Genomic DNA, 21,851 nt, shown 5'->3' on the forward strand with positions numbered 1-21,851 from the left:
GGAGGGCAACGACGTCAGCCAATCCGATGGGCTCGGTGGGCTCGCTTGACCCCACAAGGGCATGGCGGCATAAGGCACACCCAAGGCTCCCAGGCTGCAGACCGCCCTAGTCAAGAGCATCGTGAGGGTGTCTGACTGACCGGTCGCAAGAGAAATCGTGGCACGGTTTTTCGAGGGCAATCGGGCATGTTCGTCAAGTGATTAGTCCTGCTGCTCGACCTGAGACACGAGCAGTAGGGTGGAGTAGACGCGGCCCTGCTAAAAGCCTAATTTGATCTCCCACTGATTGATGAAGTATGCTTCAGGGCCATGGACAGACGCAAGAGGCAGGCAAATCGTGGGGTCGACAGGTCAACTTGACATTACAGTTGCCTCCCGACAATATTAGTCGCTCGGGACAGTGCGATGCGCAGGGCATCTGGAAGCACTTGTCGCCGGCCACGGGCCAAGCTGAGACGTTCTTCATTCCGCTTGCTGCTCGTGGTTGAGGGAGAGCAGGAGAGGAAAAGGGCGCGCGCGAAAATTTGAACTGGGCAAAGACAGGCTGAGTCAGCGGGGCCGCGTGCGCCGTGCCCAACCGTTATTTCCCTCTCCTGCCTCCGCTCCCTTTCCCTCTTTTTTTTTTTTTTTTTCTCCTCACACACATTCGTAACTACGAACGCATAATCAACCGCCAATTCCTATCTCCCATAGCCTGGTCGGTCATATTGGCGTACCAGACCAATCCTTCGTGGCAGCGCAGGTGCTTTCTGTTCTGGAGGTTCCGGTGCCCAGTGTCGTCGCTGTGCCGGAGCCGCCTGCGTGCCGTACATACCACCATTATATCGTGCAATGTGCTCTTGCGTGTGACGCGTGCAAATATGCCCCATTCCCGTCGCCAGGATCAGCCTCTGTTGCTTGGTGGCCCCCCCTGACGTGCCATGTCATGTCCGGACGGGCAGCGCCACCTCTTTTACCGGCTGGGCTGTCCGCGGCCACGAGGTCTGCTCGCCCAACGCCGTCATCTTTCTGCGGCATCCCGCCAAGTAGACCCGGAGCCTATTTTACTCGTACGCTCCTGGCTCGTTTTCCTTCTCAGTATGCACGCGCTGGCACGCCTGGCCCCTGGCAGTAGCGTAACTTGACGACAACTGTTTACAATCTCCTCCGCTCTCCTCCGCTCTCCTCCGTCCCTCCTCCGTCCCTCCTCCGTCCCTCCTCCGACAACCATGGCTTCGGCTCTGAACAAACGCCAGCAGGCGCGCAACGAGCGCGCTCTCCAGGACCTGATCAAGTCCGTCCCGGGCAACGACAGATGCGCCGACTGCGGCGCGCGCAACCCAGGTTCGTCCTTTCGCTGCCCCAACCTCGCGCTTCCAGCTAACTCAGGTGCCTCCAGGATGGGCAAGCTGGAGTGTAAGTCCGAGTGCATCCTACCCTCGTTTCCCCGCCGCAACCCCGACCTCTCCGCCGCCGATCGCTGGCGACCGATTGTCCGCAGGCCTCTGGCAACCGTGGAATGAAAGCTGATCAATGGCTTGCACGTACAGTTGGGCATCTTCATCTGCATGCGGTGCGCAACCCTGCACCGCAAGCTTGGAACGCACATTTCAAAGGTCAAATCCTTGAGCATGGATAGCTGGAACAATGAGCAAGTGGATGTTAGTGGACCGCCACCGCTCCGGCGTGTATATCTGATGTTAATGCCCGGCAGTACATGAAGCGCACAGGAAACGTGAACTCCAACCGCGTGTACAATCCCAACAACACAAAGGCCCAGATACCGGTGGATGTGGATGAAGTGGATGGTGCCATGGAGCGATTTATACGACAAAAGTACGAGCACAAGGCTTTCTCAGGAGAATCGCGACCAACCACGAGGCACAACACAGGAAGCACCAGCTCCGAAGACCGTCCCCCGCCACTACCGCCGAAACCCGGAAACCGCCTTGGCTTGAACTTGCGGAAGCCGTCTGCGCAGCTCGATGCGGTCAGCCCTCCGATATCTCCAGGATTGAGTGGCTTTGGGGATGTGTCGCCGCCAAGAGTGAACAAGGCGTCAAGAGTGTTCGGCCACAACGTGCGGAGCGCTTCTGCAGACAGCTTTGAGAGCAAGCTTCAAACGCTAAAAGACATGGGCTTTCCAGACGAGAGGCGCAACAACACGGTGCTTAAAGGCCTCAATGGCAACCTAGAGAAGTCTGTGGAGACCTTGATAAGACTAGGAGAAGGTGGCAGAGGTACCTCAAGAAGTGCATCTGGAGCGGCGTCGCCTAATCCATCAAGCGGCGAAAATGTAAACGGCGTCACGATCGGCCGGGCAAGGCCGTCTGCGCCTGGTCAATCCTACAACCCGTTCGATAATTTTGGTCCTGGTCAAACAGCACCGCAGCAACAACTTATGCCCCTGCAGACGCAGCAGCCTCAAGCGAACGGCTACGGCGCCCCCCCGAATCCTTACAATCCGTTTTTTTCCAACTCGCAACCTATGTCTGCTCACCCAGGATTGGATCAGTCTTTCCAAAACCTTCAACTCTCTCAACCGCAGCCGCAGCAGCCAGCGCCGCTATTTCCGAACCACACTGGAGGTCCTGGAAACCCAAGCGTTGCGCAGCAGTCGTACAACAATCCCTTCATGCAAGCGTTCACACCCCCCCCGGTTCCACAAATACCGTCGCAATATCAGACTCCCGCGCTATACCCTCAACAGACAGGTTTCCAGCAACCCCAGCAAAGTAATCCCTTCCTCAAGACCTCTCGCTCGCAAATCTTTACGCCCAGCAACCCGTTCAACTCACAGATGTCCGGCACGCCGACTTTTGGCCAGGCTTTCTCGCAGTCACAGGAACAGGGACAACAATTTCTCCAGCAAGCTGTCGAGCCACGACAGAGCCACTCGTTCAGCGGCCCGAGTTCGGAATACCAACAGCCGCAACAGCAGTTCCCAGCGCAAGGTCAATACCAACCGACCCAGCAGCAAGATGTTAGCCAATTTGCGAACCCATACCAACAGCAACAGCAACAGCAACAATACCAACAGCAGCAATTCCAACAGCAACAATTCCAGCAGCAACAATTCCAACAGCAACAATACCCACAGCAACAGCAACAACAATACCAAGTGCCGCGACGCGACAAAAACTCTATATTGGCACTTTACGGTCAGCCGCATCTTGCCCCTCAGCCAACAGGTGCATCGCAAGCAAATGTGGCTGAGGGCCCCAACGGTGTGCCACAACGCAGCGTTACTATGCCCGTTACCTCCGCTGCGAACGGGGAAGTGTCTGCGACTCCTGGGTCTCACAACCCCTTTGCCCCAGGTGGCGCTCAACCGGCTGGAGGTGCTGGGGGCACTGGTGGTGGCGGAAGGCACGTCAGCCAGGAGAGCGTCGATTTCTCGGGGCTCATGAGCGGGCGGCACAGCCCAGACGCGTTTGCTGGGCTCAGTTCGGGGTTCAGATGAGGGGCAGGCAGCGGGGGTATTATCAAGCTTGGCTGGCGACAGCTGTTCGAGCCACGTTTACGGGTGGCCGGATTGCAGTGTTTCACTCACCATTGGGTATCAGCAAGGCGTTTGCACGTGGCATTTCATAGCATCGGGTTATACGGGAGGCATTGGTGGGTTTTGTTGGGCATATCTGGCGGGCAGGGGCCAAACGAGCGCATGGGTTATAGGTGTACAGTCGAATAGAAATAATATGAGAGACACTAGGTACCTACCTACATGCCAGGGTCCGACTAGGACGGTAGCTAAGGGTTTAGTCGTGTCCGCATTCCGCGTGTAGAAGGCTAGCGCGACTGGGGAGAAGCAACGCGCGGAGCAGTTCATGCAGTCGCATTGTCGGCCACGATTAACCGTAAGCGCCGGCCACGATGGTGGCAGAGATTGGGTGCCGACTGCGGCTGGCCAATGGCGTTGCACAGGCCTGTGATGCGCCAGACGTCACCGAGCGTCGGGCCTTGGATTGGGCCCGGCCGGCGCGTAACAGGTCGACTATCACGAGAAATTCCAGGTACTTCAAGACTTAGCTACAGCTCACTCTTCTGTGCATGCTGACTGCTGACTATCGTCACTGCCTCAGCCAGCTTCGCCCTCTTTCCCGCTCTTGCTTCTACCTACCCCGCCTTCTCCACGCCCACATCCGCCGACTCGACTCGACTCGACTCGACCTCTCTGCATGCGCCTTCGCCATCTTCTCTAAGCCATGAACAACCAGAGGCGCCATGGTCGCCCAGACGAAGAGCTTTTCCTGGGCGGCGGTTCTTCCAGCGCTGGCCCAGGAACCCCGACTGTCGGCCCGCTGAGGATAAACAAGGCTGCTTCACCTCCGCCGCGCGCAGGCTCCGCTGGCAGCTTGGTTGAAGGCATATCGCGCCCTCCGCCTGTCCCAAATTATCCCGCCCCGCCGACGAACCCGCCTACAGGGCCTTTGCCCTATCCCGACGACGGGCTGCGCCAACAAGCCGCTGCAGGACGGCGCGTATACACACCTTTCTCTGATCACGAGAGAGGCTCAAAAAACTCCACTCCTGAAGGTGGATATGGACATCCTGGGGGCTCAGCAGCTTCTGGGTCTCCGCGCACAAGGTTCGACGCGAACGACCCAAATAGACCAACGGTGTCTGGTTATGCATACCCGCCATACCCAGTCGAGGAGGGACGTGCAGGAGCTTCTTCTGCTAGGCCTGCGGACAGGCGCGCCACACCCAAGCCGCTGCCGGAATCTCCTGGGCCGGAGACGCCAGAGAAGGAAGATGACTTCTTCCAGAAAGCGCCGCAGCGCATGCGCTCGCCAATAGAGCAGCAGAGCCAGCGTCCTACAGAAGCGGCACCAAATCCGAACCCTTACCCCGATTACCACCAACAATATTGGCCGCCTCCAAAGCCAACCACATCTCCACAACAGAGCCAAACGCTCAGAATCCCGAATCCCAGTGGCGTTAATCGTTTAAGCTCAACCGCGTCGACTTCTACAACAAGAGCTCAGAGGGGCTCGCCACCTCCTCCAGAAACACCCATTGGCGATGTTCCTCCTGGAGGTGGCATCGAAGCTAGATACGCAGCAGCCGGAATTGCGGGTCCTTCGACGCTAAACAACCTGCAGTCGCAGAATACGGCGGCAGCGCAGCGTGCCGCACAATATGGGGGCTTGCCGCCTCGGACGGTAACAACCTCTCCTCATCCGCAGCAACAGCAACCCCCAAGGAGGCCATGGACGCCAACTGAAGCACCAGGCTCCGCTCCCCACGGACCTCCAACCGTATACCAGGGCGATTCACAGGTCCACCCTGCGTCTCATCCACTGCCACATCCCATACAGAGCCCACCTCTGCAGCCGACAGCTGCACCTCTGCACCCGGCCGCTGCTCAGCCTGTATCAGCGCAAGCTACTCCAGATCTGGCTAATCAAGCATTGGAGAATGACTTCCAGCGGATGAATATGAACGAAGAGCCGCCGCCAGCTTATTCGCCTCAGCCGGCTCAGGCACAAGGCTATCCCAACGAGAAACGTCCAAGTACTACTCAGCCTGCACCAAATACTGGAGCTGGGGCTGGTGCTGCTGTCATGGCCGATTCTAACCTACAGCAACATCCAGCTTTCGCAAACGATCCCCGCATGCAGCAACCGCAACAACCGCTACAGCAACAGCAACAGATGCAGCCAGGCCCTTCATCGCAACAAGCACCAGGTGGCGGCTTGACCCCACTTCAGATCCACCCATACCAGCAAACCACTTCTCCGGGACCTGGGCCAGGCCCGGCATCACCCCCACCACTTCCGGAAGGCTGGATTGCCCACCTGGATCCCAATTCTGGCCAATATTACTACATTCATCTACCGACACAGTCTACCCAATGGGAGTTCCCAAAGGGCCCAACTCCTCTTAGCCTGAGCGAACCATTATCACCCACCGGCACGTTTGTGAATCCCCTGACATCACCGGGCCTTGCAAGCACCTTCTCCAAACCGCTTGCCTCCCCCGGTTTCCCTGTGCAGCAGCACGCAACCTATCCCGACAACATGGCTGCTATGGCTGGCCTTACAAGTCCCACTGCAGCAGGCTTCACCGGCCCCCCACCACAAGCCGGTGTCGATATGTACAAGGTTCAGCCCACGAACGGTGTGTATTTTGGCCCTTACTTGAGGTACACAAACATGGACATTGAACGTGGACTGTGGCTCGGATCCATTCTACTGGTGACCGACGCGCCGCAACCACCAACAATCCACATCCATCAGAGCGTCGATCTTTCTCCCAATCCTCGTCAATTGAAGGCCAATCCTATCTTCAGCCACCAAAGGTGGGTTTTTTATAGATATGATATCGACCTGAAGATGGAGGAAGATCATGGTGCAAAATGGACATACGCCGTCACCTCGCATTTAGGCTGCACTCGCTACGAGTTCTTAGTCGCCGGCCGCTACGAGACAAGTTGGCGCTTTATTGCGCATTCTGGCAATGACTTCGCACTCAACGTTAGCGCCAACGAGCGTACTAGACTCGGTGGAGTGGGATTCATGTGGAAAGACATCTTACAGAAACACATTGAATGTGGCGGCTTCCACGTCCAGCTTGGTTTGGGCGACCAGATTTATGCTGACCGCATATGGAAGGAAATTCCCGTGTTAAAGCAGTGGACGGCGACTAGTGGCAAGGACAACAGGAAGAATGCGCCGTGGACAGCGAAACACGAGGAAGATGTATCGCATGCGTACTTCCACTACTACACGAGCCATTTTGACCAGCCACACCTGAGAGAGGCGTTTGCGCAGATCCCGCACGTCCTGACGCTGGACGATCATGATATCTTCGACGGATTCGGCTCCTACCCAGAGTACATGCAGTTCTCCAACATGTTCAAGAACATCGGCCGCATCGGCATTGAGATGTATTTGTTGTTCCAGCACCACACGACACTGGAGATCTTGCGTAACGTCAACAACGACCAAGACCTCTTTACCATCACTGGCACGGGCTGGCACTTTGTCAAATACCTGGGCCCGGCCCTCGTCGTCGTGGGGCCTGATACGCGCTCCGAGAGGAACCCACACCAGGTCATGGCTGGTCCCACCTATCAAGGTCTCTTCCCCAAAGTTGCGCTACTTCCGCCGAGCGTACAGCATTGCATCTGGATGATACCCGTTCCGCTCGTTTATCCGCGCCTCGAATCATTTGAACACTTGGCCAATACTATGGCTACCGGCAAGAAGGCTGCTACTGGAGCGTTCAATATGTTGGGCAAGGTGACCAGCTCTGTTGCAGGCGTCGTTGGCGCGAAAGGCATGGTAGGCGACGGCTTCAACTCTGTCAAGAAGGCGGTTGGCAAATCAGGCTTGATGAGTGGTATTTTGAGTCCGTTCGGTGAGATCGATGTTCTTGATGAACTGAGGGACCAGTGGACACACGAGTCAAAGGTAAATCTTCAAATCTTCTCACCAGAAGTATGCAATATTCTGACTATCGTTTTAGGATCTGGAGAGGACGTACTTAATACGGACGCTGCAAGGCATTGCTCATAACAAGTCCCTCCGCATGAGTTTCTTCTCGGGAGGTAAGTACTGGCAGTCGTATTTACTCGGTCACATGCTGATATTTTCTCAGACGTCGGCTGCTGCGGCGCCGGCCTCGTCCACGACCCCTCTCGCTTGCAGGATCACAAGACCATGTACCAGGTCATCGCCAGTAGCGTCGTCAACAGTCCACCAAGCAGCTACGTTTTGCGGATGTTGCACAACAACAAGCCACTTTTCGTGCCAGCCAATGGGCACCGCAGCAACAACAGCCCGTCAGACACTAAGGAAGAGATGATGGAGATCTTCACCCAGGACGTCAACGGTGCGCCACGTGAGATGCGGCGACTGATGGGCCGGAGAAACTACGTCGCGTGCGTGGCCTACGACCCTGAGATCGTCCACGGCACGTTTGGTCAGGCGGTGCCAGGCCAAGGCGGCGGGAAGCTGAGCATCGCCGTCGACTTCATGGTGCAGAACGAGGGCATATACGGCGCCCCAATGAAGTACGGCCCGGTGGTCATTCCGAGCCTGGAGTACGGGCGATAAAGGACGGATAGGCGAAGGCATGAGTGATGATGATGACTAGAACGACGAGAGCGGTGATACCACTTTTTTGCTTTGAGAGTCGATGTTTACTTAGCGTAGCATTTGATCCGAATGGTTAGCTCTAGCAATGGAGGAGAAATTGATACTCCTAGTGAGTGCGCACTCCGGGTAAGATCGTGGTGGTGGTTGAAGAGAACTTGACTCCTGAGGGCATGCAAAGGATCTGACCGCCAGACGCACCGCCAGGATGATTGCCTCAACCCCCGCTGCACCGACCACGGCCCGGAGATGAGGCTCTCAGTATGATGCGGATGGTGGATTCCAGTCCAGCCCCTGAGTTCCAGAAATTCCAGAAGGCCCCTTTGGAAGCGGCAGCGTTGGCACCCGGACCCCCGTTGACGTGGTCGGCCAGTGTCGGCGGCGCACGTTCCCAGCAGGCCGACGGAGCCTGGCGGGCGGGCAGCGAGCTCGGCGGTTGTTGCTGAGCGGATGCATGTATGAAGAAACAACTCTACGCGCTGCGATTCTCTCTGCCTTTGCACACAAACTGCCATCTCGTCTCGTCTGCTCTACTAGGTACTAACCTGCCACGACGCGCCTCGCACCCCATCTCAGCGCCTGGCTCCAGCCCAACCCTGCGACAACGGACGCCGCACCCCTCCACATCCCACATACCTATCCGGTTTCTATCCACGCCCCACATCATCGCACACCATGCTAGTCTCAGCAGCACCTGTAGCCAACGTCCCGCGTTTCCTTCTCCCAAGCTTCGCGAGGACGGCTGGGCCGGTTGGCTGCGCGGCAAAGCTCCAGCCTTTCAGCAGCTTTGCGCCGCAGACCCGCCCAATCTCTTTCGCGGCCAACATTTGCCCGTTTGAGCAGCGCCGGCGGGAGAACAAGGCGGCGGCACTCGAAGCGAGGAGGACAGGTACGCAGGCGGCGGCGGCAAGGCGAGCCTTCTCGGCCTCTGCTGTCCGGCCAAAGGATCACCATTTCGATACGCTCAAGTTTGTGCAGCGGTTGAAGGATGAGGGCTTCACGGAGGAGCAGGCGGTGGCCATGATGAAGGTTTTGAGCGATGTGATAGAAGAGAGGTATGAGCGACCAATGCAACAGCCAGAAGAGCGAGAGCTATGGATACTGACACGCGCGGCACCAGCATCCAGAACCTGACGCGCACCATGGTGCTCCGCGAAGACCAAGAGGCGGCGACATACACGCAGAAAGTCGACTTTGCGAAGCTGCGCTCGGAGCTTTTGACGGCCGACAGCACCGAGACGTCGCTGACGCGGGCATCGCACGAACGCTTAACCAACGAGATCGCCAAGTTGAACTCGCGCCTGCGCGACGAGATTCAGCGCACCCAGGCCAGCGTGCGCCTCGATCTGAACCTCGAGAAAGGCCGCATCAGGGAGGAGGCCAACGTGCAGGAGCTGAAGATCAAGGAGACGGATACGAGGATTGAGCAGGAGACGGCGGTGCTGAGGGAGAAACTCGAGGCCGTCAAGTTCACGACGCTGCAGTGGTTGATGTAAGTTTACCTATTGCTTGATACGATGACGACAGGGCTGGGTTGGACAAGGCCGCTAACGCGTCTGCAGGGGTGTTTGCACGGGTACGGCGGCACTGATTCTTGGTGCCTGGAGACTTCTTATGTAAAGAGGACATGGTTTAGGGAGTCGCATGGTATAGGTGACCGGGCCGCATAGAATACCAGGGACGAGCAGCAGGGCACACCGAGCACAGCAGGCACAGGCGCACAGCAACAGGGCGCCCCCGGGCAGCGAGCGAGAGCACGGCACGGCGTGGGAAACGCGCAACGGCCAATGCTTCGGACCGCTCCAAGGAGTCCTGGGGGACGGGGGGGGGATTGGATATGGAGAGATACATGCATGCATTTGTAGATTTGAAAAAAAAAAAAAAAAATCAGTAGACGCTGGCGTGAGAAGGGCGTAAGAGAGAGAGAGAGAGCGAGAGTAAAATAAGTGCGCCGAGACCATGGTCGAAAGGGAGGCTGAGAGGCTGAGAGAGAGATAGATATAATTAACTGTCGACACGCGGCGGCTATTAATGGAGGCGGGCTGTGTGGGCAGCCATTGGACGGCGGGCACTGGGCAGATCTTGCGGGAGAGCGCCTAGAGCACGGCTGTGCGGGCGTGACTAGCAAGAGGCCAGAGTGTGTGAGGGTCGAAATTTCCGCGGTGAGGGACAGGAGGCTTTTCGCTAGCCCTCCAGCGAGCGCGGGGCATCAAAAGGGCGACAGCAAATCCGCCGGCCTTGGCGAGCGTCTTTCGTTTCCACTTCCCGCCTCACACCCCCAACACCATATCGCAACCCGACTCCAGTCCCTCCCACTTCCACGCCCGCCTTCCTTCGCACAACACTCCCCGACTTCTACCTTTCCGTCTTCCAAAATGGCTACTGAGGTACGTCCAACACCATCAAACTCAACCCTGATTGCCCGGCACCCCGTCGCCCGCCCGCCCTGCCCCCCCTAAGCCCCTCTGTGTGTCGACATCGATGACATTTGCTGACATGGCTTCTTCTCAACAGCGCGAAAGGTACCCGCCCTCCGTCTAACCCACTGGGCCATCGACTAGCCTTCTGACCCTCTATGCAGCAAGACCTTCCTCGCCCGTCTGTGCGAGCAGGCTGAGCGTTACGATGGTACGTTGATGTTGGTTGACGCCTTGTGACCCGCATTCGCTAACGCTTCTGCCAAACAGAGATGGTTACCTACATGAAGGTCAGTCAACCCGCCCCGAGTGATAACCTTTGTGTGTCGAGAACTGAGCGACTGACGTGCTTTACAGGAGGTTGCCAAGGTATGAATAACCGCGCCGTCGCCGCGCCATCGAGTGCACTCTCTAACGTTATCCACAGATCGGTGGTGAGCTCACCGTCGACGAGCGCAACCTGCTTTCCGTCGCCTACAAGAACGTTGTCGGTACCCGCCGTGCGTCGTGGCGCATAATCTCCTCGATTGAGCAGAAGGAGGAGTCTAAGGGCTCCGACAAGCACGTCGGCACCATCCGCGACTACCGCCAGAAGATCGAGACCGAGCTCGAGAAGGTCTGCCAGGATGTCCTCGACGTCCTTGACGACTCCCTTATCCCCAAGGCCGAGTCTGGCGAGTCCAAGGTCTTCTACCATAAGATGTACGTTTCACGTCGCGATTTCACAGCCGTGCTTGTTGCAATGTTTTTTGCATCATCAGCCTTTCCAAGAACGGTCCACTGACAGCTGTCTCCTTTTGCAGGAAGGGTGACTACCACCGTTACCTTGCCGAGTTCGCCGCTGGTGAGAAGCGCAAGGGCGCCGCTACCGCTGCGCACGAGGCCTACAAGGTGAGTTTCAATGGCGCCCGGCATCTTGGAACAGGCTCTGATAAGGATTCTAGACCGCTACCGACGTCGCTCAGACCGAGCTGACCCCTACCCACCCCATCCGCCTTGGTCTCGCCCTGAACTTCTCCGTCTTCTACTACGAGATCCTGAACTCGCCCGACCGCGCCTGCCACCTCGCCAAGCAGGCCTTTGACGATGCCATTGCCGAGCTCGACTCCCTGTCCGAGGAGTCTTACCGCGACAGCACTCTGATCATGCAGCTTCTCCGCGACAACCTGACCCTCTGGACCTCTTCGGACGGCAACGAGCCCGAGGCTGGCTCCGAGGCCCCCAAGGCCGAGGACAAGCCCGCTGAGGCCAAGCCCGAGGCGCCTGCCGGCGAGGCCGCGGCCAGCGAGGAGCCTGCCGCCGCGCCTGCTTCTTAAATGGTGTGATGTGTTAGCGACGAACCAGGCGTCTGTTTATACAGACTGCCGCAGCCAATCTCCACGGCGAATCCGGTAAGACCACGTCTTTTGCGACGGATCTTGGAGCAATCGGTTTAGGGGCAGCGGGGGGTGGTGGCGTACAGTTATCTGAGTTTCGAATCAATCATGTGAAAGCGAAAAAGAGTTTGCGTGAGCTGGTTCGGGGCTTGGATCGCCGGTGATGGTGTCGGTCGATTGTCTTGTTTTGCTCGTCCATTCCCCCTATTTCTCTATCCCTCTGCGTGTTGCTGCTCTCTTTCAAGTACTACACTAGCGATGCTTGACTCCTCCGGGACTCTATATCCAAATGAAATCGACATGTCCGACTTTTTTTTATATTATATTTTATATTCTTGATTCTTGATTCTTGAGAGGGCTGGCTGCTGCTGTTGCCGCCTTTTTTGGTCCTCTTTCTCGCCATACATACTTACATACCTATGGATGGTGCAGCTCTCATTCACACGCACGCACAGCACAGCACAGCAGCGCACAACGCAGCACAGCACAACAGCACAACAGCCGCCTTTTTTGGTCCTCTTTCTCGCCATACATACTTACATACCTATGGATGGTGCAGCTCTCATTCACACGCACGCACAGCACAGCACAGCAGCGCACAACGCAGCACAGCACAACAGCACAACAGCACAACAGCGCAACAGCACAGCAGCGCAGCACACCCGGTCCCACGTCGGGTGCGACGGCGCTGATTAGGTAGGTACGTGGGTAGTCGACTCAACTCGTATCATGCGCGCGCGCGTGCGCGCCGCTGCCGCCCTCCGCCCTCTGCCCGCCGCTGCCCGCCGCGACTATCCGGCTCGCAGCTCGCAGGCCGTAGGTCACTCGTAATTTGCAAGCCGCAAGCCGCCACAACAGCAGCCTGGTACGTAGCGGGTGTGGTTAGTTGGTTATAGGTTGGGTTGGCACGTTGGGCTATGTCAGTTAGGTTGGGTTGGGGCGTGTGGATGTGGATGTGAACCGGGGCCGTGGTGCTGGTGGTGCTGGTGCTGTGGTGCGGGATCTCTGGGCACTAGGAGTACCTACCTGTGTTGAGTTGGTGTGTGTGTGTGTGTGTGTGTGTGTGTGTGTGTCTGGGTGTGTGTGTGAGTATGGGCGAGCATTCATTCATCGATTTATGATGCACGGCTGACTGGCTGTATGGATGGATGCGTGCGTGGTTGGTAGACAGAGATTCCTACACCCAGCTCATAGTTAATTCACAAATAATCCACATCCACATAGGTAGTTAACAAAGGCAGGCAGAAAGACATGAGCCGAGCCAGCCGTCTTCCGTTCCTGCCCTGTCCGTTCCAGCCTGCTCTAGTCCGCTCCAGTCCGTTCCAGTTCAGCTCATCTCAGCTCATCTCAGCTCACCTGTGCTATGCTGTATCGCCCGCCTGCCCGCCTGCCTGCGTACTTAGGTGCCTGATCTCCCCATTCCCCCATTCCCTAAGGTAGGCACCTAGGCACCTAGAGGACCTAAGTACGACTATGTAGGCAAGTCTTGCGTGCTGCGTCGGCGAATGCGGGATGCGGTTCCGATTGCGCTAAACTAGTTGTGGATGGTTTGGTTTGTTTGTGTGTGGGTGAGTGGCAGGGCTTGGGGTAGGTGTATGGGTAGGAGGGAGCGTGGTTTGCGGTGTTGCGTGGGGATTAGGGTTGATGTATACTTTTATTTATTTAGTTTTTATTCATGTAGTATTATGTCGTTATTGGTATGTTTTTATGCACCTCTGCTACGGTACTGTTTAGTTGGTTGTTTCCTTTTTGTTTCTTATTTCTTAATTTATGAATTCATGGCGGCAACGAGGACATCAAAGAACAATAATATAATGTAATAAATTAAATTAAGTTAAATTAAGAGAAAGTATATCAGCCCGCTTCGAATTTAAATAAAAACCCTACTCATAAGAGTATATCTATATGCTTGTAGCATCCTTGTAATTCACCCTACAGGCTAGTCTCTGAATGGGTCTAAAGTACCCTCCGATGACTACTTCGTAAGCTTCTTGCTCTAGTGAGAGTGAGAAATTGGCCTGATGGCTTTTTGTCCTAGGAAAGAGAGACGTTGTGTGCGACAACAAGTGAGAAAGCAAGTAGGAAACAATGAAGGGGGAACAAGTGAGCGCTTCTCAAGGAAAGACAAAGAAAGTAAGCATAAGGCTTGGTGTGTATAGTTGTATTGTGTTTGTACATTGTCGTGTATGGTATATCTTCTAGCCGTTTTCAGTGGATATATTGAATTGAAAGGGTATAATCCGCCACTACAACAGCGGCCGTAGTGCAGCGTCCATGTCTGTCTGTCTGCGACCCGCTTTCTAGCTCCAGCTCCAGCTCTCAGCTCTCAGCTCTCAGCACTCGGTTTTCTGCCCAACAGCGCCCACAGCCTGACAGTGACAATGAGCTCCTCCCTCCTGCCACCGCCCGTCTTTCCCATCTTTCTTCCGCACCAAACAACCCTAAACCAAATGGCTTGGCAGCAAGAAATTCGCAATCCCCTCCTTGACCGCGTATTCATGACCACAGTTTGCGCACACGAGCGCTCCGCTCGCAATCGTCGTCTCTAGCAGCAGGGTATGCAGGTCGCGCAGCACGGGCGTCGGCACCGCGTTGCCCAGCGCGTCGGTCTCTGTTGCTTCGAGCTCGCCCGCGGGCGAGATGCCCAGTGCCGAGAGCTCTGGGGCTGTGGGAGGAAGAGCGGGGAGGCCGAGCTATGGCGCAAGAGCTGGTTAACAGTTGCTTCTGCGGAGATGGAAAACGTGGTTTGTGGTGTGGTGGTGATGCAGTGCTGGTCGTGATCTGCGGTGCTGGTGCGTCTCATACCTCGGCTGCAAGCCCCCTCAATGCCTCCCACTCCAGCCTGGGCAGGATGTTCCGAATGAAGGCGGGGTTGAGCTCGGCCTCGACAACCTCGAGCTCCGCGTCGCGTGGGTGCAGTGGGAATGCCGCCGCCGATGACTTGCACGCCTTGCGTGCGCAGGTCAGGAAGTTGAGGGTAAGGACTTTCATGGTTGCTGTAGTTGTGTGTAGGCGTGGCGCGCGGTTCAGATGTGCGCTCTCGATTTCGTAGTGGGTTGGTGGGCTGGTGTCTGGCGTAGACGAAGAGGTGGCGGCCACAGTGGCAGAGGAGGGCCGTGAGGAAAAAAGGTAAGCCCTTGGCAAGTAGAGGTTGGTGTCCTGGTGCGCGAGTCCGTGAGGTGAATGCTGAAGATCGGCGGGGTGGTTTCTGGGAAATTTTGTCCGCTGGCGCGAGTCAGTGAGGCTCTGGATTTAAGCTTATCTCCCCGCGCCGCGCTAGTCCTGTACTGGACAGCATGGCCATCAGTGGCCCATTTGACAGTTACACTCGTTCTTGAGCAAACAGTTTCACTGACGGTCATACTTGGATGGAGGGTAACAGCTCGTAGAGCCTCTTCATATCTACCAAATCACCACCTTTCACCACATCCTTAAGAAAGCGTGAATATCCAGCGCCAGAAAACTGCAAGCCAGAGGAGTCCCGGGTATCTGATGTTCCCAATCCATAATGCAACGCTTCGCCCAAGAAGAGGTCAACCACCGATAATGCGCATCGCCTAATTTTGTCCGGCCCAAACTTAAAAATCAGAAGCAATTCCTACTTTTTACAAGACCTCATGCTCCGAAGAAGACTTCCAACGAATCACCATCCTCAAAGTCGTCAAGCTCGGCCATGGTTTGTGTTGGGTCCAGGCGGTCGCCGTCAAAGGCAAAATAGAATTTGCCTTTCTTCTCTTCAGGGAGCTGCATCCTGTTATGATATGCGTTCGCCATCCTCTCAAAAGTCGTGGTCTAGAGATGGTCAGCCCAGATGAAAATCATATCCAGCCAAACAAACATACCGGCTTGACAATGAGTTTGCACTCGTTATACTCTCTTGATTTGATCACGACCTTGATCTGGTCCTTCTTTTGCTCCGGTGGCGGCTCTTCATCATCAATTTCTGGTTGTGGTTCTGTAATCTGCCTGGCTGCCTTCTTGTCTTCGTCGAATAGTTCCTGTGTCCATGCCTCTACCTCCACTTTGCCTCCTTCATCGTCAAATGCATCCTGTCTGCCGTTCATTGCAAGATGGCCTTCGGAATTCACAGTAAGACCTAAGCTCCGTCCAGTAGCAACATCGTAAAGCCGGATGCCTCTGAAAGTGAAGAAAACCATTTCTGACGTTTCGCGGTCGAAGCCTTGCCTCTTACACCATGCTTCGCGGACTTCCTTCATGCGTTGCGAGAGCTTGCGCGTGACAATCAGAGGCTTGGTGTTTGGAATTCGAGGATTGACGAAGATTTTCAAAGACGGATCTGGAGGTGCATTGGCGGCGTTAGGAGTATTCGGGCCTGTACTTGGTGTTGATCCTGAGTGCCCTATATTGACTGATGGTGCCCCTTGCATTGTCTTCGCCTGTTGAGCCAGCCTACGCTTCCGCCTAGATTCCCGTATAATCTCACGAAGCTCAGGATCTGACTCGCTTATGTCGTCGTCCTCGTCTTTTGGCACCGAATTCTCCTTGGGCTTAGGGGCGGCTGCCGGATGAGGTTCGTCATCGCCAGATGAAGAACCTAAATCAACGACGACAGCCTGTTTCTGCCCTTCTTTGTGCGCACTTACGTTGTCTTCGTAGTGTAGGGATTGCGAAGACGGACGGCGTTTCGCAGGCGGCGACACAGGGCTTCCGAAATTTGCTCTTCGACTTGCCGATGTGATTTGCTTCCTAAGAATTTATGAGCATAAAGCCTACTAATTCTGGATTTCGATCCCTACTTCTTGCTACCGAGCTCAGACTTGACCCAATCTTCCTCGTCGCTGCTCTCTTCGGTCTTGTCGCTTATTCTCCTTCGCTTGCTTTCTCGAGAGTCTTTGCGCTCCGTCTTGGGTATCTCATGCTTCTCGCGCTCCGTCAACCTTGTGCGTCTTTGGCGTCCTTGTTCTGCTACGATTTCACTGAAAGTTGAGCGCGACCCATCAAACATGGCGGTTGGATCTTCGTCATCCTTGCTTTTGTCGCTCTTTTTCGTCGCCCATGACGGCTGCTTGAAGAAGCTGCGCTTCGGTTTGGGAGCCGCGCTGCCAGAAGGCGAGCCGCTGTCTGCCATTAGTCGAAGCGCAATGTCAAAATGGAAACCCTGTCGCTGCCTGTCAAATGCGCGGCGTCTGTATTTGAAGTTGAAGAGGTTTAGGAGCGAAAGTGTGCGAAAGCGATGTTAAGAAAGTGTGTTGGGAGATCGTGATCGTGGGGTAGCGTCGAAAGGTGACGCTCGAAAGTTGTCGGAGTTTGCGCGGTGCAATCGCCGACGTCAGTGTCGCGCATCGCGAAATCCCGTGAGCGTGGGGGATCACTTCACTTCTTGCCCAATCTGCTCTACAAACTCAAACAAACACTCTCGAGCCCTCCTCATTTCACAGCCTTTCTGAAGCTCAAGATGGAGAACGGTGCTAGCGATGCAAAGGACCCTTCGGGCTTCCTCAGCGAGATCATCGGCGCCCCAGTCACGGTGAAGCTGAACTCCGGTGTGGTCTACAAGGGTATGTAAAATGACGGCTGTATATCAGATCATGCTAGTGCGGCTGTCTAACCTGTTGTACAGGCGAGCTTCAATCTGTTGATGGCTACATGAACATCGCGCTTGAGCAGACCAAGGAGTTTGTCAACGGCAAGCTCCACCGGAATTACGGCGACGCTTTTGTCAGAGGCAACAACGGTAATGTTGCTCCGGTAGTTCACTTTGGTCTCTCTTGCTAATGCGCTATAGTGATGTACATTGCGGCAGACTCGTGAGTAGTTGTCGGGTGGCTTGTGACTTGATGAAGAGCATGGGAAGGGGCACAGTTAGCACCTCTAAATCCAGTGCATCATGCGGCAGAAGATTGGTGACCCAGGCAGGATGTCAAGAACTCTGCAGATTTCGCCTTGCAGATTTCTCTCAACAGTTCAGAAGCAAACTCCATGAATTTGCTGTTTAATGCAGAGGGTCACAGTATAATAGCCAAACATTATCTATCGAGGCACGTGCATTGTGGCCGTTTTGACAGTTAATCTATATCTCGTGGTCGTGGTTCAGAGTTATACTTGTTACGTTGTTAATTCTTAGTTTACTCGAGTGGCAGACGTTTTCAAACAGACTGCGTTCCTGATTGTACCATATTGTGAGCCCAAACAACACAAGCCTCTACACAAAAACATTGTATGCTTACAACAAGCGTTTGCAAAATCGCCCTCATGATTATAGCATATGCAGCTTGTTTCTGGAAGTGACTGCACTGAATGACAGGGAGACAAGTAGCATGCCTTGAAATATAAATGTATATGGGTGTACAACATTCAGCATTCGATGTTATAATCCTAGAGCTGTATATACCGAAAGGTGCGAATCAAGCTTTGTGATGCCGAAGCAGATTTCCTACGCCATAGGCTGGAATCAGTTCATAGCTACCCCAACGGGCAGCCGGCACTCTGACTTGCCGACATGTTTGATTTCGTGGCGCAACAGTTGTCCTCCACGCCAACTGCCACCCGCCTCCCTCAACACCATAACCACCTATCATGTTTCCCTACGCGCCATTCCCGGAGGACGAAGACGAGCCTCCTTGGGATATCACTGTCGATCCCAGTGTCGTAGACGAGATCCGCAAACGTCGCAAGAAGGAGAAGGAGGAGAAGAAGAAGGAAAGGGCGGAAGTGGAGAGGGTGAGCTTTATTTATGCCTTGATCTCCGTTATTCTCTGACTGTTAGCTCACTAAATACGCAGCACCGGGCGGAGAACCCCTACAGCATTGACGAAAGGGGCAACATCAAGATCGATCCGCTGGTGGTGAACGTGATCGTGCATTACTTCCCCGCATTATCGATGCCACCGATGCTGGATCTAAACCAAGAGGATGGTTGGGTGGATTGGCTGGCAGCGCGTTGCTTGCCAGGGGGTAAGGACTAGGAGCGACCCCTTTGGTAAGCTGTTAGTTATTGACGTTGGAGCAGAATGGCCGGCAATGCTGCGAAACTGGCGTGCACAGCGCTGGATGCGCACCCACTGGGTGCCGCTCATCAAAGCAGACATCGCCACCGGATGCAGCAAGGGGAAGACCGTTAAGAAGATGATGAACCAAGGAACGTGAATGCTGCTGTTTCGGCGTGGGCAGAACTATGGAATTGCGCTCAGGGGAGGAGGCATGCTAGTCGCATGCACAAGGAGTGGGTACACTTTCGTATACGCATTGATCAGGGCGTTTTAAGGTTGCTGTAGCGGCGTTGATGGGGTGTTTTGGTGTTCGGTTGTTCGAAGGCTCGCACGCGGCTGGGTTTAATTGAAGTTTTTGTGGGAGTTGTAGATAGATAAGGCTGCAACGCCTTGAATGGTACCAAAGATGCAGCAACTCCTCGAGCTGACAAGTTGTGGCGCCTTCGCATGGTTGCCAGTGTCGGGATGGTTCACACAGCTCAAACAGACCCCCCAAAATGGTGTTGACATGTGGGCAGCACAGACTGCAGCTCCATAGGGATACGATCCAGGTCCTTGGCACACCCATCTGTCAATGTCATATGTCGCGTAACTGGCGTCGGACCTACCACTTACCTGGCAACCACCTTCTACCCCGCGACTAAACCCGATGCCACAACCTTCTCTCCCGCACAACTAGGCTCCCACCAGCAGAGCGAATAACATCTTCTCTTTCAGTACTTCATGTCCGCGAGCCTGGTCGCTCGCACAGCCAGTACTCGACTTCATCCACTGCAGCTTCCCAACGCCCGTCGGCAATAGTTGTCCAGGCTTCCAACGTCTCGCCATTTGCTGAAAAACGTAAGGGATCCTCCGGGCACGTGCTATGGGGCCTATGCATTGTGTAGGTCGCAGATGACCCATTATAAACATTGTTGCGCCATACTGTTCTTACCTGACACCCGTCTCCCTAGCCCGCGACACTCCCACCACACAGCTGTGGAACATGCACGTACCCTAAGCTCTTTCCAAATGACAATGCTCATCAGCTACTTCTTCCTGCGAGTCGGAAACATCAGTTAAACCATCCCTACAACTGCAGCAGCTCAGCGTAGAGCACCGCTGCTTCGACCTCCGCACGGCAGGACACTACGTTAGACAACCAAGCCCCTTTGTATCGTTCTGGCCACTGGCTTGCAGGACAAGCTTCTGTCAAAAGGCCGTTTTCATCACCTCCGCACATCAGTGACACCAGCTTTTTGTCCCCCTTGTCCTCAATGCGCATGACTCTTTGGGGTCCTCAGCAAACCCAGGCCGGAGCATTTGAACGCCATGGAGCACCTAAGCCGTGCCTTTTTAGACTTCTCTTTTGAGGTTCGGACGACGTGCCTTCATAAATCGACTTGGCAGTGGTCTGTCAGACACGGGGCACGACAGCTGATTGTATCCTCCTCCGTTACCACTCAGTCTCCACCACAACAAACAGCGAAAGAGTAAATTGATGGCTTGGTTGAGAAGGATTATAAATTCAATGAAGCGTCGGCTTAGATGCGTATTTGAAGAAACAGTAGCCACCTACCTGGTCTGAAGTGGAGCAAAACCCTGTCGGACACAATCTGCCGCAGTAGATCTACCACAGCATCAGGATCATGCTTGTGGGCGTCATATCACATGGAAACTACGATAATTCGGCGTACTGTGCCAACGTGGAGCTCTCGGCAAGAATGGCTAGTCTCGAAGCCGTCTAAAGATGTTTCTTTGCCGCCATCGCTATTATCCGTTTATGCTTGCCGAGGAAACCATTGTAGCTGAATGGTTCAGAGACGGCAATGTCGGCATTGAAATCTGGTCTGGGCCCGGGTTGGTGTCTCCTGTCGAGCGGATCTCCCTCCCTGGCCGGGTTCCTAGGAAAGATGAAACAGGACCTTGAGCACATCGCCGCGTGACAGGGAGGATCTCACAAAATTCCACGATAGGCCTTCATTGCAAGGGATAGGCTAACAGCTTTGTCGCCATGGATAATAAGGTTTGGTGCCCGGAAAACCACCTAGGTAGCCATGCCTATCTTGGTCAGGTGGACTTGACACTCCCGACGCCCAAGACGGAGGTCTGCCCGGAGTCCGTCAGTGCAAGCATTTGGTCTGCGAGTCTCAGATAGTTCTGGAGCTGGAATGCTTCGTAAATCTGAAACGGCATCAAAAGTAAAGAGCATGGAAGGTCGTGGAGCACGCAATCCGCAGCTTAGCAGTCATACCTCCGTGATATCGGAACGTATCTGCAGGTGTTTGATAGAGGAAAACAGTCGTCCACAGCCAAACACCCGGGTGTTGAGATAGAGAGTGTCTCATGCACACCGCCACAGCTTGCAACGACGATCATAAGTCTGGCCAGCAGACAGAGCTATGATCGCAAGGATCTGCGCCCAAGGGTCGGGCCGCGTCTTGCATCTCCGAACATCTTAAGATTCTTCTATGACTGACAATTTGCGGGGAAAAGACCGAGCCCGGTTGCAGCCAATGCTCGAGAGACTTCGCGTAAGGCAGTTGTGCTCGAGTGGAGAAGCACAGCGCAATCGAGCTGCATTACGCGGCCCTACTCGCCGAGCCTGACGCGTGACACCATGGTTTGAACCCGTCGAGACGACAATTCATAGGACGGAATGCGGATGGGGTGCAGCACCAGGGGGATGGAAATGGATAGTGGACCAACATGAATGTGGTGCGATGTTGGGGAAAGAGGAGGGGTTCCGTCCGAACCGGAAAGAGGTGAACAATGAACAAAGGAGGTGGAAATGCTCACCGGTCACCGGGGAACAGAAATTGTTTACTGAAGCCGGAGCAGAAGGGTGTTGTTGACGCCATATCGACGCATTCCGACCACGCATGCGAAGAAAAAGGTAGCGGAGGCCTCACGTGGGTCTCGTCATCCAAGAGAGCGGGTGTTCCACTGCCAAGGCCTTGTAAATTCCAATACCAAATTTCTCCGGGGCAGGCTCAATTTCGTTTGGAGGGCGACTGTCAGCCCAGCCACGCTCGTGGCGTGCAAGCG

General features: G+C 55.0%; 8 protein-coding genes across 8 annotated transcripts; 6 read left to right on the forward strand and 2 right to left on the reverse strand.

Annotated features, from left to right (window-relative positions):
- Positions 1-1,208: 1,208 nt before the first annotated feature.
- On the forward strand, positions 1,209-3,442 carry K452DRAFT_308522 (uncharacterized protein; the record flags this gene model as incomplete). Its single annotated transcript, XM_033543163.1, has 4 exons — positions 1,209-1,323; positions 1,379-1,395; positions 1,530-1,640; positions 1,694-3,442. 4 exons carry the CDS (start codon positions 1,209-1,211, stop codon positions 3,440-3,442), a joined length of 1,992 nt encoding a protein of 663 aa, XP_033397846.1.
- Positions 3,443-4,036: 594 nt separating this feature from the next.
- Positions 4,037-8,202, forward strand: K452DRAFT_358588 (uncharacterized protein). Its single transcript, XM_033546206.1, has 3 exons — positions 4,037-7,397; positions 7,453-7,534; positions 7,585-8,202. Exons 1-3 carry the CDS (start codon positions 4,185-4,187, stop codon positions 8,040-8,042), a joined length of 3,753 nt encoding a protein of 1,250 aa, XP_033397847.1. The 5' UTR covers positions 4,037-4,184; the 3' UTR covers positions 8,043-8,202.
- An 866-nt stretch (positions 8,203-9,068) lies between these two features.
- Positions 9,069-9,939, forward strand: K452DRAFT_287353 (uncharacterized protein). The gene is made up of 3 exons (XM_033540458.1): positions 9,069-9,136; positions 9,202-9,573; positions 9,644-9,939. The coding sequence occupies exons 1-3, from the start codon at positions 9,105-9,107 to the stop codon at positions 9,699-9,701; spliced, it is 462 nt and encodes a 153-aa protein (XP_033397848.1). The 5' UTR covers positions 9,069-9,104; the 3' UTR covers positions 9,702-9,939.
- A 255-nt stretch (positions 9,940-10,194) lies between these two features.
- Positions 10,195-11,968, forward strand: K452DRAFT_27215 (uncharacterized protein). The gene is made up of 8 exons (XM_033539074.1): positions 10,195-10,468; positions 10,596-10,603; positions 10,663-10,709; positions 10,769-10,788; positions 10,856-10,867; positions 10,926-11,200; positions 11,302-11,389; positions 11,443-11,968. Exons 1-8 carry the CDS (start codon positions 10,457-10,459, stop codon positions 11,812-11,814), a joined length of 834 nt encoding a protein of 277 aa, XP_033397849.1. The 5' UTR covers positions 10,195-10,456; the 3' UTR covers positions 11,815-11,968.
- Positions 11,969-14,315: 2,347 nt separating this feature from the next.
- Positions 14,316-14,865, reverse strand: K452DRAFT_227748 (uncharacterized protein; the record flags this gene model as incomplete). Its single annotated transcript, XM_033536917.1, has 2 exons — positions 14,316-14,567; positions 14,680-14,865. 2 exons carry the CDS (start codon positions 14,863-14,865, stop codon positions 14,316-14,318), a joined length of 438 nt encoding a protein of 145 aa, XP_033397850.1.
- A 379-nt stretch (positions 14,866-15,244) lies between these two features.
- Positions 15,245-17,083, reverse strand: K452DRAFT_358592 (uncharacterized protein). The gene is made up of 3 exons (XM_033546207.1): positions 16,632-17,083; positions 15,717-16,581; positions 15,245-15,666 (listed from the first exon to the last, which is right to left on the reverse strand). Exons 1-3 carry the CDS (start codon positions 16,961-16,963, stop codon positions 15,490-15,492), a joined length of 1,374 nt encoding a protein of 457 aa, XP_033397851.1. The 5' UTR covers positions 16,964-17,083; the 3' UTR covers positions 15,245-15,489.
- A 134-nt stretch (positions 17,084-17,217) lies between these two features.
- On the forward strand, positions 17,218-17,924 carry K452DRAFT_270902 (uncharacterized protein). Its single transcript, XM_033539009.1, has 3 exons — positions 17,218-17,393; positions 17,456-17,569; positions 17,621-17,924. Exons 1-3 carry the CDS (start codon positions 17,291-17,293, stop codon positions 17,644-17,646), a joined length of 243 nt encoding a protein of 80 aa, XP_033397852.1. The 5' UTR covers positions 17,218-17,290; the 3' UTR covers positions 17,647-17,924.
- Positions 17,925-18,210: 286 nt separating this feature from the next.
- K452DRAFT_27230 (uncharacterized protein) lies at positions 18,211-18,953 on the forward strand. Its single transcript, XM_033539082.1, has one exon. It carries the CDS (start codon positions 18,252-18,254, stop codon positions 18,798-18,800), a length of 549 nt encoding a protein of 182 aa, XP_033397853.1. The 5' UTR covers positions 18,211-18,251; the 3' UTR covers positions 18,801-18,953.
- Positions 18,954-21,851: the final 2,898 nt, after the last annotated feature.

This window comes from Aplosporella prunicola (genome assembly GCF_010093885.1).
Source record: "Aplosporella prunicola CBS 121167 unplaced genomic scaffold K452scaffold_12, whole genome shotgun sequence".
Lineage (NCBI taxonomy): Eukaryota > Fungi > Ascomycota > Dothideomycetes > Botryosphaeriales > Aplosporellaceae > Aplosporella > Aplosporella prunicola.